At 40.9% G+C, this 17,605-nt stretch overlaps 1 protein-coding gene across 1 annotated transcript; it reads right to left on the reverse strand.

The window, feature by feature from the left end:
• Positions 1-6,079: 6,079 nt before the first annotated feature.
• Positions 6,080-16,915, reverse strand: AVPR1A (arginine vasopressin receptor 1A). Its single transcript, XM_002711237.6, has 2 exons — positions 12,909-16,915; positions 6,080-10,682 (listed from the first exon to the last, which is right to left on the reverse strand). The coding sequence occupies exons 1-2, from the start codon at positions 13,879-13,881 to the stop codon at positions 10,396-10,398; spliced, it is 1,260 nt and encodes a 419-aa protein (XP_002711283.1). The 5' UTR covers positions 13,882-16,915; the 3' UTR covers positions 6,080-10,395.
• Between the last annotated feature and the right edge of the window lie 690 nt (positions 16,916-17,605).

Genomic DNA, 17,605 nt, shown 5'->3' on the forward strand with positions numbered 1-17,605 from the left:
TGTTCTTTGGTGTAACTACAATGAGAAGGTGAAAGAAAAAAGGTGGAGGAAATGTGCCTATCTCTAATTATCAAAACAGGAAGTCAATACACAATGACAACTATGAAAATTAAGAAGGTTTTTATTGTGCATTATTCAGAAGTAGAGAGGTAGTTATCTCAGGGAAGCTGGGTTATTTTAAATCATCCAGTGTCATCTAATTTTTCAATTATATGTGTGAATTCATTAAAATAGGAAAATATAATGGAAAAGAACATAGTAAAGACAAAGAGGTTCAGTTATCAGATAGTCTACTTTCAATAAATGAATAATGGTGCTGTGAGATGACCATGTCTAGATACTGAGAGAATACAGCTTAATCATCTTGCCAGTGAGGAAAGACCTATTATGGGGGAGAGGCCCACTTGTCTCTCTTACAAACAGGGATTCATGTTTTGAGATGGTGATGTCTAGGCAGTTAATGCAGGGAATCTTGGTTCTGGAGGGTGTGTTCCCCTGCCTTATCAGACACACAGGCTCTTTTTAGTAATGTTACTTTCCAGGCCCATTTTATTTTTCTGCATCCTGGGTCTGGGATCTGATAAACAGAAATGGAGATCGCAGAGACAACATTCTGATACAAAAAGCAGCTGGAGACACCGCAGACAGCACTCTCTGAGAAGTGCTCAGATGGAATCATTCAGTTTTACTTGGCCATTGCAGAAGCTCAGTATTCCAGAAAAGGGACTGGTCTAGGCTGAAACCTTGACAGTGGGTGATACTTTTTATCACCTGGTAGAAACAAGCCCCAAGGCCCTCTAAGGCCTCTCTCTGCTCCACGGCTGGTGCACAGACCAGCAGCCTTGACAACACAGTCAATCCTGCAGAAGTAGAGTGTGCATTTGACCCCTAAGGTCATTTGCATTTTAACCTTTGAGAAGCACTGCTCCAAGGATCAGAAAGTGGAGACGGGCTGATGAGTGCTGTGTAATGTAAGTGAGGGTTCAGGGCTGGGCCAGGAGTTGATCTCCAGATGCCAGCCAGCAGGAGCCAGGCTGGGAGGCAGAAGCTCCTCCTGTACAAAGGAGGAGGAGGGCTGCATCAGAGGGCCAAATGGGTCAGCCCAACATGCTGACTTATCTATGTCTGATAACAGTGCCTGCGAGAGGGAAAGGAATTTCAGATGGAGAAACCAAATATTCTACCTTACAGACTTATTTAGCTCCTGTCCCTGCCTGCAGCTCAGCCCCACGCGGGAACAAACGGGAAAGCTAGAAGAATGGAATTTTCCAAGGTTCAGGAAGTTGCAGCTAATGAGAAGCCACCTCTTCTCTCTTCTTGAAGAGGTGTCCGTAGGCATGGTTTCTGTATTTCAATTAAGGAGGGGAAAAAATTGCCAATTAAGCTTTAGTATTCAGGAAAAAAACATTGCAATTCTTAAAACTAAATTACAAGTGTCCTTTAATTTCTCACTTATCAATAGAACTACCAAGCTGGTTGCACACCTCTATTGCCTACAGAACAAATAATTTTTCATCAAAAAGGTGTGAAATTATAAAGGTTAACTTTAGTAGTTCCTAATCCTAATGCAGATGTAAATTAGCATTTTATTTTCCAAAAATTCTGAAATTTCTTATCTCCTGGAATATCAATTAAAAGAAAAGGGCTTTGGAAAGCATAGTGTATATTTCTGGGCCAGAGGCAGAGAAGGCATTGAATGGTTTTGTAATAAATGGACTTCAGCATCCTTAGGTCATGTTCAACACCAAAATCATTCCCACACTTGGTGTGTAATTGACTGTAGCCTTTCTTTTCCTGGAGAACCACTCTTTCTTTATTGAACACCTTAAGTATTTGCTTAGGAAATTACCAGCTTCCTTTAGGCAGACACATCACTTAAAAACTACCTGGAGGACATTTTTAATATTCATTTAACTGGAACCATATTATTAAAGTTCTCCCAGAATTCTCCATTAGATAAATTGTAACTTAAAACAGAAATCAGGCCAGCGCCGCGGCTCAATAGGTTAATCCTCCACCTGCAGCGCCGGCACACCGGGTGCTAGTCCCGGTCGGGGCGCCGGATTCTGTCCCGGTTGCCCCACTTCCAGTCCAGCTCTCTGCTGTGGCCAGGGAGTGCAGTGGAGGATGGCCCAAGTGCTTGGGCCCTGCACCCCATGGGAGACCAGAAGCACCTGGCGCCTGTCTTCAGATCAGCGCGTTGCACCAGCCGCAGCGCGCCGGCCACAGTGGCCAGTGGAGGGTGAACCAAAGGCAAAAGGAAGACCTTTCTCTCTGTCTCTCTCTCTCTCACTGTCTACTCTGCCTGTCAAAAAAACAAACAAACAAAAAAAACCACACAAACAGAAAGCAGTGAGAGACATTTACACATATTTACAAAATCTTTCAAATGATAGATTTTCCTGTTCTGTCTTTGTCCTTAGAGTCCCTGTTTTCATCCCATGCAGTTTAGCTATTTACCTACACTGTTTTGGGTGAGATAATTCAACTGAAGATGAATTATCAGTTGGATTGATCCCAAAATGTTCATATTTGTGTTTTGCTTCTTGTGAAAAATTAACTAGATAATCTTATCTAAGCTTTTTGCTGTCACTGACCACAGATTGTATTCTTTAGATTTTCCAAAGGTTCTCACTGTTTATACCATTCTTTTCCTTTCTTTCTTTTTTTCTTTTCTTTTCTTTTTTTTTTTTTTTTTTTTTTTTGATAACAGGCAGAGTGGACAGTGAGAGAGAGACAGAGAGAAAGGTCTTCCTTTGCCGTTGGTTCACCCTCCAATGACCGCCACGGCCAGCACGCTGCGGCCGGCTCACCGCGCTGATCCATCCGATGGCAGGAGCCAGGTACTTATCCTGGTCTCCCATGGGGTGCAGGGCCCAAGCACAGAATCCGGCGCCCCTACCAGGACTAGAACCTGGTGTGCCGGTGCCGCAAGATGGAGGATTAGCCTAGTGAGCCACGGCGCAGGCCATCATTCTTTTCCTTTCAAGAGCTGCCAGGTACAAACATTTCTTGCATGTTTTAGGATGTAAATCGGGCCCTTGATTTCTCACTGGCAAGCCACAGGACCCAAGGAGGAAGATGCTTTACTCTCATTCAGATTGTGGAAGAGCCCTCTCTCTTGCAACAACTTTGTGCTATTGCTTAACAGTTAGGTCACATCCAGAAAATGGAAGCTGTTAATTGGGGGCTACATGAATACATAAGAAGACGGGAAGGAGGTTGGCACCATGGCTCAATAGGTTAATCTTCCACCTGCAGCGCTGGCATCCCGGGGTTCTAGTCCTGCTCAGGGTGCCGTAGTCTGTCCCGGTTGCTCCTCTTCCAGACCAGCTCTCTGCTGTGGCCCCGGAGTGCAGTGGAGGATGGCCCAAGTGCTTGGGCCCCTGCACCCGCATGGGAGACCAGGAGAAGCACCTGGCTCCTGGCTTCAGATCAGCGTGGTGTGCTGGCCGCAGCGGCCATTGAGGGGTGAACCAACGGAAAAGGAAGACCTTTCTGTCTGTCTCTCTCTCTCTCACTGTCTACTCTGCCTGTCAAAAAAAAAAAAAAAAAAAAAGAGGGGAAGGAGAAAGAGTGCTCGCTATTGCTGATGACAAAGCCTTTCTAATAGTACTATGTTACTTTAGGCTTGAATCTATAAACCCATTTTTTTCAACCAAAATTATACTTAGGCATCCAAATCCATTGAAGTGACTTCCCTAAAATCATTCAGCTATAGGTGGTGGAAAATCTGTGGTTCTCCTAATTATTTCTTGTTTCACTTTATGGACTAAACAGTGCTGTATCTTGTAATTAAAGCTTCTTCAAAACATTCACAGTCTCATGTCACCATATAGGGATTACTAGATATATAATATTTACATTAATTCAATTACTGACCATCTTTTATATGACAGTAAGATTGAAAAGATGAAAAATGCAAACTTCCTATTTTAAGATAACATGCTTTTCTTGGAGAAAATAGAACAATAAGTAAGCATTATAAACTATCTTGGTATGTGTTACAGTGAAGATGTTTAAAAATTTGGGGAGCAGGAAAGAAGAAATACATAACTAACAATTAAGAAGTGTATAAGAATGAGTGAACAACTGTATATTAACAGTTCTTTACAGGTTTCTTCTGGTTTACAGTGGAACTATTATTTTAGTTTAACTTGATCCTTAAAACTGTAAAAATATACTTTGGAAGAAATTCTATTTATTCTTAACCATTTATAGTTGGTTTTTCAAATAACAGTATTATTTTAAAATACTGACTTCAACCCTTATCCTGACTGTCAATGAACAACTTAGTACTTTATCCCTTTTAGTATTTTTTTTGTTCTAGTAAATACTATTGGTTGAACTCTTTAATTAACACACAATTATTCTTAGGTGTTTAAATTTAACTGAAAAGTGATCCCTGTTAAATATAAGAGTGGGAATAAGAGAGGGAGTAGATGTACAGTTTGGGACATGCTCTATCGGAGTTGCCCCAAACGGTAGAGTTAGAAACATACCAGGGGATTCCAATTCAATCCCATCAAGGTGGCATGTACCAATGCCATCTCACTAGTCAAAGTGATCAATTTCAGTTCACAATTGATCATAATGATAGGACTAAGAGTCAAAGGGATCACATAAATATGACTAGTGTCTGCGAATACTAAATGATAGAATTAAAAAGGAGAGAACGATCCAACATGGGAAGCGAGATACACAGCAGACTCATAGAATGGCAGATGTCCTAAATAGCACTCTGGCCTCAGAATCAGCCCTTAAGGCATTCGGATCTGGCTGAAAAGCCCACGAGAGTATTTTAGGCATGGAAAGCCAAGACACTCTGGCAAAAAAAATAAAAAATAAATAAATAAAAAAGACCTAAATGAAAGATCTCTGTGAGTAAGATCCCAGAGTCAAAGAAGGAGGTACCTTTCTCTGAAGGGAGGAGAGAACTTCCACTTTGACTACGACCTTGTCTAAATAAGATTGAACTCAAAAGGCTTCCATAGCCTTGGCAACTCATGACAAGAGCCTAGGGTGATTACTACACCATAAACAAGAGTGTCAGTTGTTAAATCAACAGCAGGAGTCACTGTGCACTTACTCCCCATGTAGGATCTCTGTCCTTAATGTGCTGTACATTGTGATTTAATGCTATAACTAGTACTCAAACAGTATTTTTCACTTTATGTTTCTGTGTGGGAGCAAACTGTTGAAATCTTTACTTAATATATGCTAAATTGATCTTCTGTATATAAAGGTAATTGAAAATGAATCTTGATGTGAATGTAAGGGGAGAGGGAGCAGAAGATGTGAGGGTTGTGGTGGGAATGAAGTTATGGGGGGGAACCATTGTAATCCATAAGCTGTACTTTGGAAATTTATATTTATTAAATAAAAGTTAAAAAAAATACTGACTTCAAATTCCTTTCCTTCCTTCCTGGGCATACATTGCTTCTAGAATTTAAGCCAAACTCAAAATAAGCTTTCAATGTAAGATGCTATGGTTCTACTTATAAAATAATAGATAATGTTAGTTGAAAATTAATAGGATTATCCCACACATATAAAATTATAACTTTAAACATTGTAAAATGAGAATGTTCTTAATCTTTTAGTTATTTCAATGTTTTACCACATTCATTTTTTTCTATATTTGGGCAAATATTAGATATGATTACAAAATGTCAATATCCATTTAAAAATAGAATTATACAATTGGCCATGAAATACAAATTGTAATTCTTCTGTATAGTAGTCTCGCCAATTTCTAGAAATACATTAGCATGGATGGATTTTTTTAGGGCTTGGTAATGCACATGACCTTAGCAAACTCCAATTATTTTGGTTGTCTTAATATAGACTGCAACAAAATTGATTTATTTTCTTGATAGCAATTTATTGAAAAGGGAGTACAAAGTATCACTTGTTTTTGCTATAGCCAAAGCAGTATAAGCATAAATATCTTTGTGCCTAAATATAAGCCTATCAGTAGCCACCAATTGTAAAACATGTTTACTTTTTCAAAATCATTATAATTAAATCAAAGCCCATTTCATTGTTTAAGTAATTTGGAAAAGAATTCATTCAAATATATATGAAATTTGTTTTTATTTATGGAATTAAGCTACACACAAGAGAATTAAGGAATAAATACAGCAATTATTTCAATATATTACCACCATCAGTTTTTGTCTGTAAGCAACCAATTATCAGATACAATCACAAAACGTTTCAATATCCATTCATAACTGGAATCATATAAATAGCTCAGGAAAAACATACTATATTTCTGCTATGTAGCATAGTAAGCTAAGAGTTATAGAACATTTGAAAAATAGTTCCAAAAATGGAATACTAAATATATAACCTTAACTCTTAGTGTTTTGTTACAATAATGAGCTAAAACATCATAGGATATATTTAAATCTTAAATCCTGTGGTATAAAGACAGCTACCTCTGTGTGTGGAAATGCTAATTATCTTACATTAATAACAATTGTTCTGATTTTACTATTAGATTTATTCTCATATTTCTTTATTTGAATTTGTTCATTTGACCCAGGAACATAAATATATCTAATTCATCTTATAGCTTTTTTAGTTTTTATTTAGAACATAAATCAATAAAAAGGATGAGTATATATAAAAACTATATAAAGAGAAATGACATTGAATTTTTAGCCATAATTACCATTGTTTTTATTCTGACATACCGTAGCTCACATGTATATGTTCACTCACAAAAACTTGTTGTAGACAAAATCTGTTAACACAATATTCTTAAGCTGTCTATGTGTAAAATGAAATCACACAATTCGTGTGACTCAATCCATTTCACTTCCTTGGAGATTCAAAGAAATAATTTTTCTTCTGAATAGCCCTTGAATTTTGGCTCAGATTGACTGAGATCAAATTATAAGCAAGAACCACTTGCTAATCTTTGTTGTCCTGTGTTCCTCATGATTCCAAGTGTGGCCAGCAGCACTGAATAGTACTCCAAGGGCCCATGAAGGGTGGGAATGTGGCAGGGAGGCACCGACTGCTTTGGCAGGTCCAGAACTAGCATCCTAAATAGCCCACCCCAGACTTACTGCAAGCAAAGCCATTACCTCCTCCAGAGACAGGAGCTATCTGCTATCTGGGGTGAGGGATCAGGCTCCATAACCCCCTACACAGCATCTAATTATGTTTTAGATAATTCTGAGGACATAATGTAAAGCTCCGAGTGTCCAGATAAATTATGAAAATATGAACTTTACAGTTTGAAAGCATTAAACATCAACCTAATTGGGTTACTTTACTTGTGTAGCAACAAGTGAGAGTTGTATTTCTTAATCCTCAATGACTGTCCATTCTGGGAATGGTAACAAGCTTGGTATTAATAAGCACAGCACTAATACTACAATTTTTTTCTCTAAAAGTACACCCTTCTCTCAATTACAGTATAAAACTTCTTTGATGATAATTGTAATTCTGTATATCAGACAAATGTATAATGGACCACCAAAATTCACTAAATTCCTTTGCAGTTACATCCCAAATAATAAAATGCCAAGTAGTTTTACACTTTAAAAATACATTCCCTAGAATTAACTCAGTAAGCACTTAATATGTAATTTTCATATGTTTCATTTTCATTGCCAATTAATATTTATGAGCTGCTCTATAAATCAGTTTATCCCTACTGCTGGATTTTTTATATCAGTCACATTCCTGACAACCACATAGATACATTAGTATTACATACTTGCAGTATTTTCCACATAATACCTATAAATTTAAAAAAAGTGCTGCAACACATTTCTTTTTGACTTTAAGCTGTCATTTGGCATAACACCTTGGATCTTCTCTTTGGTGAAGAAAAGGAAAACTTCCCTTCCAGAGCATTTCCTCTTTATTACCTATAGTTTCCTTTCTTTTGAAGTGGACAATCAGGACTCTTTCAACTTGGAGTAATATTTTTTGGGGATATATGAATGCCATTTCCAAGTATACAACATTAAGAAAGTTTAGCGCTGAAGAGATTAATTTTCCTAGCCTAAACCATGGAGAATAAGCCCATACTTGTATTTGCCTAGTGCAAAACTAACATCCAGATGTTATTTTGTCCCTCCTGCCTATGTTCTATTATTTCATCTCTTGAGGCATTTAAAAGAAAAGTTACCTGGATAGGGCGATATGCACTGTGTTTGAGAGAAGCTCCCAGAAACAAGAATCAAATGGAATCTGATTTCCTATGGGTATTTGCCAACCTTTTGAAAACAGTCTATAGAAAGGCAATGAGATTGTTACTTTGGAAATGGATTTATAACTCGTCTTTGTATTTAGATGGCTCATCCCCGCTGCAGTTCCAAAAGGTTTAGTTTTTCAACTACCAAAGGGAAGTTGTCAAAAGCGCTGGCAGTCTTATAGAGGGCAGGGTTACTAAGATGCGCTCTAACTCAAATAGTGAAGGAGGGACTAATTTAGCTCATGGCTTATATTAGGCTGCCCTTCAAGGGACATTTTTGTTATTTTTAGAACAAATTCTGAAACCTGAGGGTCTAATCTCTACAGGACGCTTGGAAATATTTTTTAGGCCTATCCATCTGGGGCGGCTCAGGGCTGAGAGTTTGGAAATGCTGGGAATGAAGAGGAGTGAAGTTGATGGTTTCAGGTTATCACAGTGCCATCAGGTCCTCGGTCTCTTATCTACAAAGCCAAAAAGGAAGCCCAGTAATACTATTGTAAGCAACTATTATTCCCCTAAGGATTGCAAAAATAATTATGATGTATTCTTAAATCTTTGCATGATCTCTAAGAAGGAGTTAGACAAAATACCTAAGGGTTAAAAAAAAGGCCTCTTAGTTTCATTAGTGAAAAATAGAACAACAATAGCCAAGCAGAGTTGTAATAACCCTCTGTTCAGAATTAAAAGAAACTGATGCGTGTGACTGCTACCTGCTTTCAAAGGAAAGCAAGCAGTATCTCTATCAAATTGGAAAACTCCAGTCAGGCAGCAGAAGTCAGGCCTAGTGATGGGAAGCAATGCTTTCCAATGAATCAGCAGATCTATATTTAAATTTTAGGACCTTATAGCCCAGACTCGAACCCCACCAATTCTGGCTAATGAAAAGTAAACAGGAAACAAGCCATGCAGCTCTGAAGATCCCAAGACTGTAATAAAACCGACTGCTAGCATATACACAGCACGTTAGCGTGCAAGAAGCTCCCTGTGAGCAAAGTGTCAGCAACTCTGTCAAACAGGCTAGGAAGCAGAGGCTTCTGTCCTCTTGAATCTTGGCCTAAAGTCACACATTTGTTAATGAGGGAAGCCAGGTGCTAGGCTCTCTCCATGGCACGCCCTCCCACAACCCCCAGCCCCGCCTCTTCTCTACTAGGAGGCTGTCGGATTATTAGGAGTTTGGAGGGCCACTTAAGCCATTTCTCATTGAAAATGCGAGGACATTTTGTGACTTGGGTGACTGGGAGACTCTTCTATGAATGCGGACTCCTCAGATAATGACTGTTAATGATCATGTCAACATCCAGCATAGCAAAAGATCCCTTATAATACTGATCCAAATGTCTCTCCAATGTTCAAGGGAAAGTCTACAGAGTGTCTTATGCCAGGCTTTTCTACTGTCCTAATAAAACCTGACATTCGTCACAGAAATCTACCTTTAAAACAACCTTGCAGTGGAAGAAAAAAGGTATAACCATCCAGCAAGCAATGTGTTTGGTAACCTTCAACATCTTGAAAATCACATTTTTCAGAGTCAGTGAAGCATGAGGAAGCTTAATGAAGGCACTGCCAACCTTAAACCTACTCTCTTGAAATTCAGGGTGATTTGTAGGTTCTTATACAACTTTCCCCTTTTCCTTGTGAATCGGTCACCTCATGCTGAGTATGTCCCAGGCACTCACACCTCTGCAAGGCACCATCTTCTCCCCAAGCCACCATTTGGAACTGCACATTACGATGCATAAAGTGATTTTAATAGATGGAAGGAGAGTTGCTGTGAAGTCTCTGATGATTAAGTCATTTGTTCATCAGTGCCCCTACATTCTATGAATTTTAAATCAATCAAGCCTTACTTATCTACGAAGTAAAATAACAAAATAAATCAACAACAGAATACAAATTCAGAATGGCTATGATGTTTCCTTTAGAAATATATAATGTCTGTTAAGCTGCTGGGAATTAGTCCTGCACATTTTATTGCAATGAGTTTCATTAACATTCATGTATAAAAGAATTCATAGTTTTTAGTCATAGCAACATAGAGTATGCAACTAGAAACACAGTCTTTTACCCAATGAATTGATTTATGCTCATCTCATAAAAGTTCATTTGTTCTCATGATTTACTAGCAAGAAAGGTGCCAAGAAGTCAATTGCAAGAGTGAAACTTCATGAACTTGGGGCTCAGGTGGAAGCAGGAAGGACTTTGATGGACTTGGACGACTTCGGTGAGTCCTTCCACGTACCCGTACTGTTGGTAGGGCTTCGGTTGTTAGAGTAAGAAGTTTGTCTTCTGCTCATGCTGTCAGTTTCTTCTTTGTTGAAGTTTTGCTTTATATTTTGGCAGCACAGGAAGCTTTGGAGACAGTCCTGCAGGAGATGGCCACTGAAAAACATGTATATCCAGGGATTGCAGCAGCTGTTCAGTGAAGCCAGCAGAGCAGTGATGGTGATGGAAGGGTTTTCTGAATCTGTATGAAAAATACAAAGGAAGATTATGTAAACAGCCAAATGCAAGTAATTAGGTATTGGATAAATTAATTTTTCTACTAACTAATTAAAGAAGAAAAAAGTTTTGGATTAGCATAGAAAATGAACTAGTTCATTTAACAGTCAGGAAAATGGGTAGTGTTTGGAAATTTGTTGCTTGTGGAATATTTTTGTCATCAAGATGCCTTAAAAATAGCTCCAGTGTTTTAAAATCATATTAAAATATTTAAATGGAATGAGTGAGAATTTCAAGAGATTAAGACAATTAAATCATTCATTTAAAACATTCCATTTCTTTTGCATTGCACTAGAGTGAACACAACATTTACAGAAAGCTGAAATTTCAGTGACATTTCTATGGCCACACAAAACTGTATTCATCTTAGTTACTCTGGCAAAAGCAGGCATTTTGACCATATTTAATGGTAAAGTTGCAAATATTGAACATAGCCTCTGAATATGAAAACTCACGAAACATGTAGTTCAAGGAGATGCCTGGAAGACATACTTGGATGGTTTTTCCTTATATAATTAGAAATTTGGTTTTATTTTAAAAGAAAACTACTTTTGGTTTTAGACAATAAAAGTATATTTAGATGTACAGCTGATGTCAGAAATTCTAAGAGTATTCTGAAATATTTGATATTAATTACATAGATATTTCAACCTTTCACAGTTGTGTTATTACACTAATAATATACCTTTGTAAAAATAAGAATAATCAGCAAATGATAATTTTCCCTTAATTAGTAAATATGAACTTAGGTCTTCTCACTCTTGTTATGCCAGAATGATTTACAGGATTATTTAATCATACTTTGTGCTATTAAAAGTGTTGTTATGATTATGATCCACAGCTAAGACCACATTAAATAAGAATGAAGGCCATCAACATATTTATGAACAAGTAAAGAATTTTTTTTAGTAATTTTGCCTATCTTCCAATAAGACAATGATTGTACTGAATTATTTTTTTGTTGTTGACAACATTCGAGGCTTCACAAATTTGACAAACACATAGTACAGCAAAAATTGAGTTTATACTGTATTTTTCATGATCACTAGTATTATAACCTACAAGAATACTTATTTATTATATTAAATTCACACTCAAATTTTTATTTGGAAACACAGCTCCCAAAGCTATCAACATGAGAGGTTCTTCAAAAAGTTCATGGAAAATGAGTGTTATGAGAAGCCATGTAATTATTTCCATTTTTTGCACCAAAACAAACTTATCTTTTAATTTCATTTATCTGCAAACTTTTTGATATATACTGTGTACTCTCTAGTTCAATTCCAAAAGACCCAAGGGGGACAGCTCCTCCCAGATACCTGTTTTTCAACAAAAGTTATCAGAAACATTCCTCAACATCCTTGTTTTGAAAGTTTTTTATTTTCTACTAAATAAAAAAGTTGTTCAAGATGAAAAAATGAAATAAGGTGCTTTTGGGAGGAAAAAGGAATAAATCCCTTGGGGGGGTTCAATTTTTCTAGTGTGTGAAGGGATTAAACTCAGAGAGTCTAGTAGGTAAACAACACTAGGCAAACTATGCAAGAGTCCTGTGGAGACAGGAGTGGCTGTGCTGTCAGGTTAGTGCTGCTGCAGAACTCATCCAACAAATTCAGTTCATCACTAACCCTGCATTAAAATACCAGAAAAAAATGTTCAAGTAGTGACTGTTGGACAAAAAAGGAAGACTATTCAGGAAAAGGGAACCTGAGCCACATGTCTAATAAGAATTCTTGACTTGTTAAACAGTCTTTTGACAGCTTTCTACAGCAAAGCCTGTGTTTTGCCCTTGCTCTTGTAGCGATTGTCCTTTCACACCCCACAGAAAGGAAGTGGTGGTGGTAAAAATACTTCCTTGAATCCAACAGACTTGAAGGCAAGTTATTAACACATCAGTCAGAAGTTTGGCAAAAACTCATTATGCTGGTTTGCAGATACGTGGCTGAGTTTATGGGCTTAGAAGCATTGTATGCTACAAAACGCAGATTCCTGAGCCCAAATCCAGAAATACTGAATTACAATACTTGGGAGTGGGCCCCCCTGGAATTTGCGCTTATTTTTAATCTTATTTATTTATTTATTTACTTTACCATTTCTCCTCAGGGTAGGATTCTTGTGCACCCAGAAGTTTAAGAACTTCTCTCTCTCTCTTCCTGTCCCCCAACCCCAGGGTCTCCACGGTTCCAGCACCTACCGGTCCAGTTGAAATTCTCATCCCACACCGACCACATCTGGATGATAAAGAAAGGCGCCCAGCAGACGATGTACGCCGTCACGATGACAAAGGTCATCTTCACCGTGCGGATCTTGGCGCGGGAAATGGTCTTCACGCTGCTGACACAGGGCGCGAGCAGCAGCCCCTTGTGGAAGGCGCCGGCCGCGCCCTCGGAGCCCTTGCTCTGGCGCGACGCGGTCTTCCCGCGGACGTTGCTCCAGATGTGGTAGCAGATGAAGCCGTAGCAGGTACCCAAGATGACCACGGGTGCCACGAAGATGCCGCTGGTCATCCAGGTCACGTAGGCGCGGGACCCCCAGGGCTGGATGAAGGTGGCCCAGCAGTCCTGGGCCTTGGTGACATTGTTCACCTCGATCATGGAGAAGATGAAGTACTGCGGCGTGCTCAGCACGAAGCTCAGCACCCAGGAGGCGGCGATCATGAGGCGCGAGCGGCGCGCCGGCTGCTGCAGGGTCTTGAGCGGGTGGCACACGGCGATGTAGCGGTCGGCGGTCATGACCACCAGCATGTAGGCAGACGCGAACATCGCGAACACCTGCAGGTGCTTCACCACGCGGCACAGCCAGTCGGGGCCGCGGAAGCGGTAGGTGATGTCCCAGCACAGCTGCGGCAGCACCTGAAAGAAGGCGACGGCCAGGTCGGCCAGGCTGAGGTGCCGAATGAAGAGGTGCATGCGGGACGTCTTGCGCGGAGTGCGGTGCAGCGCCAGCAGCACGCTGATGTTGCCCAGCACCGCCACCGCGAAAGTCACGGCCAGCACGGCGATCTCCAGCTTGGCCAGCTCTTCGTTGCGCACATCCCCCTGCGGCTCGTCCCCTTCCCCCGGCGGCTCGCCGGCCCCCAGGCTGCCGTTGGCGCCGCCCGCTCTCAGGGGCCACCAGGGACTGAAGTTGCCCGCGGGCTCCACGTCGGAGCTTCCCGAGAAACGCATGCTGTCCACGCGGCGCCTCCTTGGCCCTCCTTAGAGGGCCCGGCTCGCGCGGGCTGTCGCCTTCCCACCCCTGGGCACTTGGGCTCCCCGCCGCGAGCGCACTGTCCTCAGGGGTCTGCGCTCGGTGCTCCGCGTCTCGGTGCGCAGCGCCCCACCGACCGAGCAGCTCTCAGTCCCGCGAGCTGCCTCCACGCACGGCTCCAACTCCCGCAAAGCCAGGGAGGTGCGCCTTCGGGCTCCCAAAAGCGCCAGGCTGCGAATTCAGTTGTTTGTGCGGGATCCGTCCTCCCGGGAGGCGCTGCCTCTCGCCCTAGTGGCTGGAAACGGCTCGGAGTCCACTTCCCCGCTCCCCGCAGCTGGCCCCCGCCCCCGCCCCACGTCGGTGATTTGTCCACTTTGCATCACCAAGAGGTGGCACCAGGAGACTCGCTGATCCCGGGATGACAGAGTCAGGGTCGTGGCACTTTGCCGCTCTTCTCTTCCAGAAACTTGGAAAACCGGGCGTGCATGCCCTCGCTGCGCTCACCACCGCGTCCTCAAGCCTCCCTCATTAACCACATTAACCTCGCGTTTGACTTCCCCAGGCACGGTAAACGCGAAACCTGGAAAGCCCGGGTCCGCACAGCTGCTGCTGAACTCGGCACTCTGCACCTCTGTCGGTTGCGGTTTCTCTCTTCTCAGCAGGTGCATCCCTGGTCAGCCGGTTCCTCAGGACAGCCTGGCTCAAGGCATCCCTCTCTCCCCGCTCCTCAACGCCCCGCCCTTCCCCGCAGGTAACGGCTGCGTGACTTAGTTGCCAGCCTGTTCCTGGTCACCCTGCTTACGTGCGCGGATGGGGAGGACGCACGCGTTTATCCAGCTGTGGCCCCCACAGCTGCTAGGCGCCTATGAGCGGAGAGGAGAAGGGACGGCTGCTGGTTTTCCAGTCTCCCTGTGGGCCCTGGGACTTTAGGGAGTTTTCTCTAAGCTAGATTCCTGGGGTTTTCTCCAGGGAAGCCTGAGAACAGGGCTGTAGTAATCCGCAGAGACTTCTGATTACTATTGCATGTGCGGAATCGCCTCCAGCGGACAGCGTCCACCCTTGCAGCGCTGGCCAGGGCTCGGGAGCGAAAACCCGCCAAGCTCCCGCGCTCGCAAGTGAGAAAGAGGAACTCCCAAGGCGGGGAATCGGAGCTCAGAAGCAAAGGAGAAAACAAATTTCTATGCAGTGTATCTGGACCATGAGAGCCCAGCAGAAATACCGACTCTCCAGAGGTGGTTTTAACTCTAGGAAAGGCGTGCTTCCAAGGGCAGCAAGGGGGCGCTGTTTTCAGCCTATTTTACGGGGAATAAAAAAGAAAACGGGGAAAAATACCCTCAAACCTCCCAAATTATACTGTAGATAACTCATGATTTTATTAGACGTTTGTATATTGTGGCCATGGTATAAATTGTCTCAGAAAAATCACTCTGTGAACTATAAGCAAAAAAACCCAACATTTTGCTTAGGGGCAGTTAGTGACAGTTCCCTATGCTATATAGTTAACGCACGCAGAGTCTCCGAGATTGTCACATTTAGAGTGCTGGGCTCGAAATCTGGAACTCTGCTTCATTGTAGCTACCTGAGTACCAGTCTGTGCATTTTGACAACGGTGATACAAGTACCTGTCATTCCCACGTAGGAAGGTTACTCGAGAATCAATTTAGACAATGTTCTGTGTGGGAAAGTGCTCTGAAAACTGAAAGCTCTCTTTCGTTGGTCCATTTTCCCAAGTACTTTAGCAAAGCACAAGATTAAAATGGTTCAGGATGGTAATAAGTAAAAGATTTCCAGGCACCTGTGTGGAAAAAGTCCTTCAGGCAATTAGGTAAGCGTCGTTGCCTTCAAGAGGTGACCTTTTGAAAGTCATAAATTACATTATTAGTGCTCCTTATGAAAAATAACGTTGACTGACCCAGTGATCCTGGACGTTGCAGAAGCGGTTCGCTGGGCAGAGCCTGGCAACTTCATAGCTCTTGGTCATGCACACCTGAGCTTTTAGGTTTTTTTCAGGGAGAGCACCTGCAATACAGAGTCACCAATGTTTCCTTGGGCATTCTTATTCCTAAGGGATGGTGTGGTGACCTTGCAGGAAATCATTCATCTGTGTCAACACATTCAATAATCAAACCATTTCAAATATCAAGTCTATAATCTCTTAGGTTACCCCAGCAAATATTATTTAATGATAACTACCAATTACCCATACCTAAACATATCAAGCATACACCTACATGCTTGTATAATACATTTGTGTATTATCCATAGCTGTCTATCTATCATCTCTCTTCTGAGTGCCATTGGGCCTAGAAAGCAGGGGGAAGTTTTGTAGATTCCAAAATCATCTGCCCTCCCTTTAACTTAAGTGGTTTAAAAATTTTGCCTGTCCTAATTTTATGGTTCTCTATTCAAAGGAAAACCAAAACCATTGAAATATAGACTCATTTTTCAGTCCTGCTATGGAATTTCCCATTTTTACTGCAGTAAAAAAAACTGCAGTCTTAAAGGTGAAAAGGACATATAGAATATTTTCTATGGCACTTCATAATTTTTATTAGTTTACATTTTTGTGTACTTTGTAAGATGACAACTAGCCTTTTTTCTCTTTCTGTGGATTTTAGTTTGTGGTATTTTGGGGATAGAGTGATTAAAAGAAAAGATGGAGTTGCATGAATGTATTCTGGAGTAACTACTCTCTCATCGGATAGTTCCTTTCTTCCATTTGGCAGTATGTTCACAAATGTTTTGATGGTCACAATATTTTAATTTATGGAAGCCGCTGGTTGTTTCTCTTACTTTCTTTGTGACTGTTTGGATCTTTAAATTCTTTATCTTTAATATCTTGATGATAAAATATGTCATTATGCCAAGAATTTGCATATTTAAATGGATGATTAGGTTTCTAACATTACAAAGATGTGCAAAATACTAATTTCCCTCTTTTCCAAATATGTAATCCTCCATACTACCTGTTATTTTGCTATTGACATATTCTCTTCCAATTAAACCAGCATATTTCCAACTTTCATATGTGCAATATAACATATTGATAAGTTTTTTTATAAGAAGAGTTTCAAGGTCACATACATTGAGGCATTGGGTACGCATCCCATTATTTCCAAGCAACTTATGCACAAAAAGGATCTGATACACCTGAAAATGAAGTTTGTTTAACTTTTTAAATCAAAGTTTCCCAAAGTTATTTGACCATGGAATTCTCCCATCCTTTTACTTTTCCCATGGCATGGTGACGAACATGTCAAAAACAGGGAAACAGTTGGGTTGCACTGAGTAAAGGACCCTAGCATCTGGAATGCTCAAGGACCACCACTGGACTTAGTCTAGTCAGGAATTTGGAGGTTTGAGTTCATGTTAACCTTCCCCAGGTGTAGTGACACCCAATGTAAATGGATGACATTTAGTTTAGTGTATTACCTTATGTACTTTCCACAGATGCTGTTCTCAGTTTTCTTCCCTCTGCTTACTAGGAAAATGGAAGAAATTGGGTATTATACAGGGATACACATTTTAGTCTACGCTCTATGCCTCCTTCCAGTTCAATTTTAAATTAATGAAACTGTTACTGGTCTATAGTATTATATTCATGTAACTACTTCTAGCAAATCAAATAACAAATATTTGTTGCACATCACAGGTGCTAGGTTTTTAGCTTACTACAAAGAACTAGGTAATAATTGCTAATAT

Source organism: Oryctolagus cuniculus, chromosome 11, assembly GCF_051225735.1.
Source record: "Oryctolagus cuniculus isolate XC-2025 breed Fujian yellow rabbit chromosome 11, ASM5122573v1, whole genome shotgun sequence".
NCBI classification, from domain to species: Eukaryota; Metazoa; Chordata; class Mammalia; order Lagomorpha; family Leporidae; genus Oryctolagus; species Oryctolagus cuniculus.

Excerpts from the sequence above, each read along its gene's own strand:
- AVPR1A (XM_002711237.6), bottom strand. The coding sequence starts at position 13,881 with ATGCGTTTCTCGGGAAGCTCCGACGTGGAGCCCGCGGGCAACTTCAGT. Across the intron at positions 10,683-12,908 it reads TGAGAATTTCAACTGGACCG|ATTCAGAAAACCCTTCCATC; the intron begins GTAGGTGCTGGA and ends TTTTTCATACAG.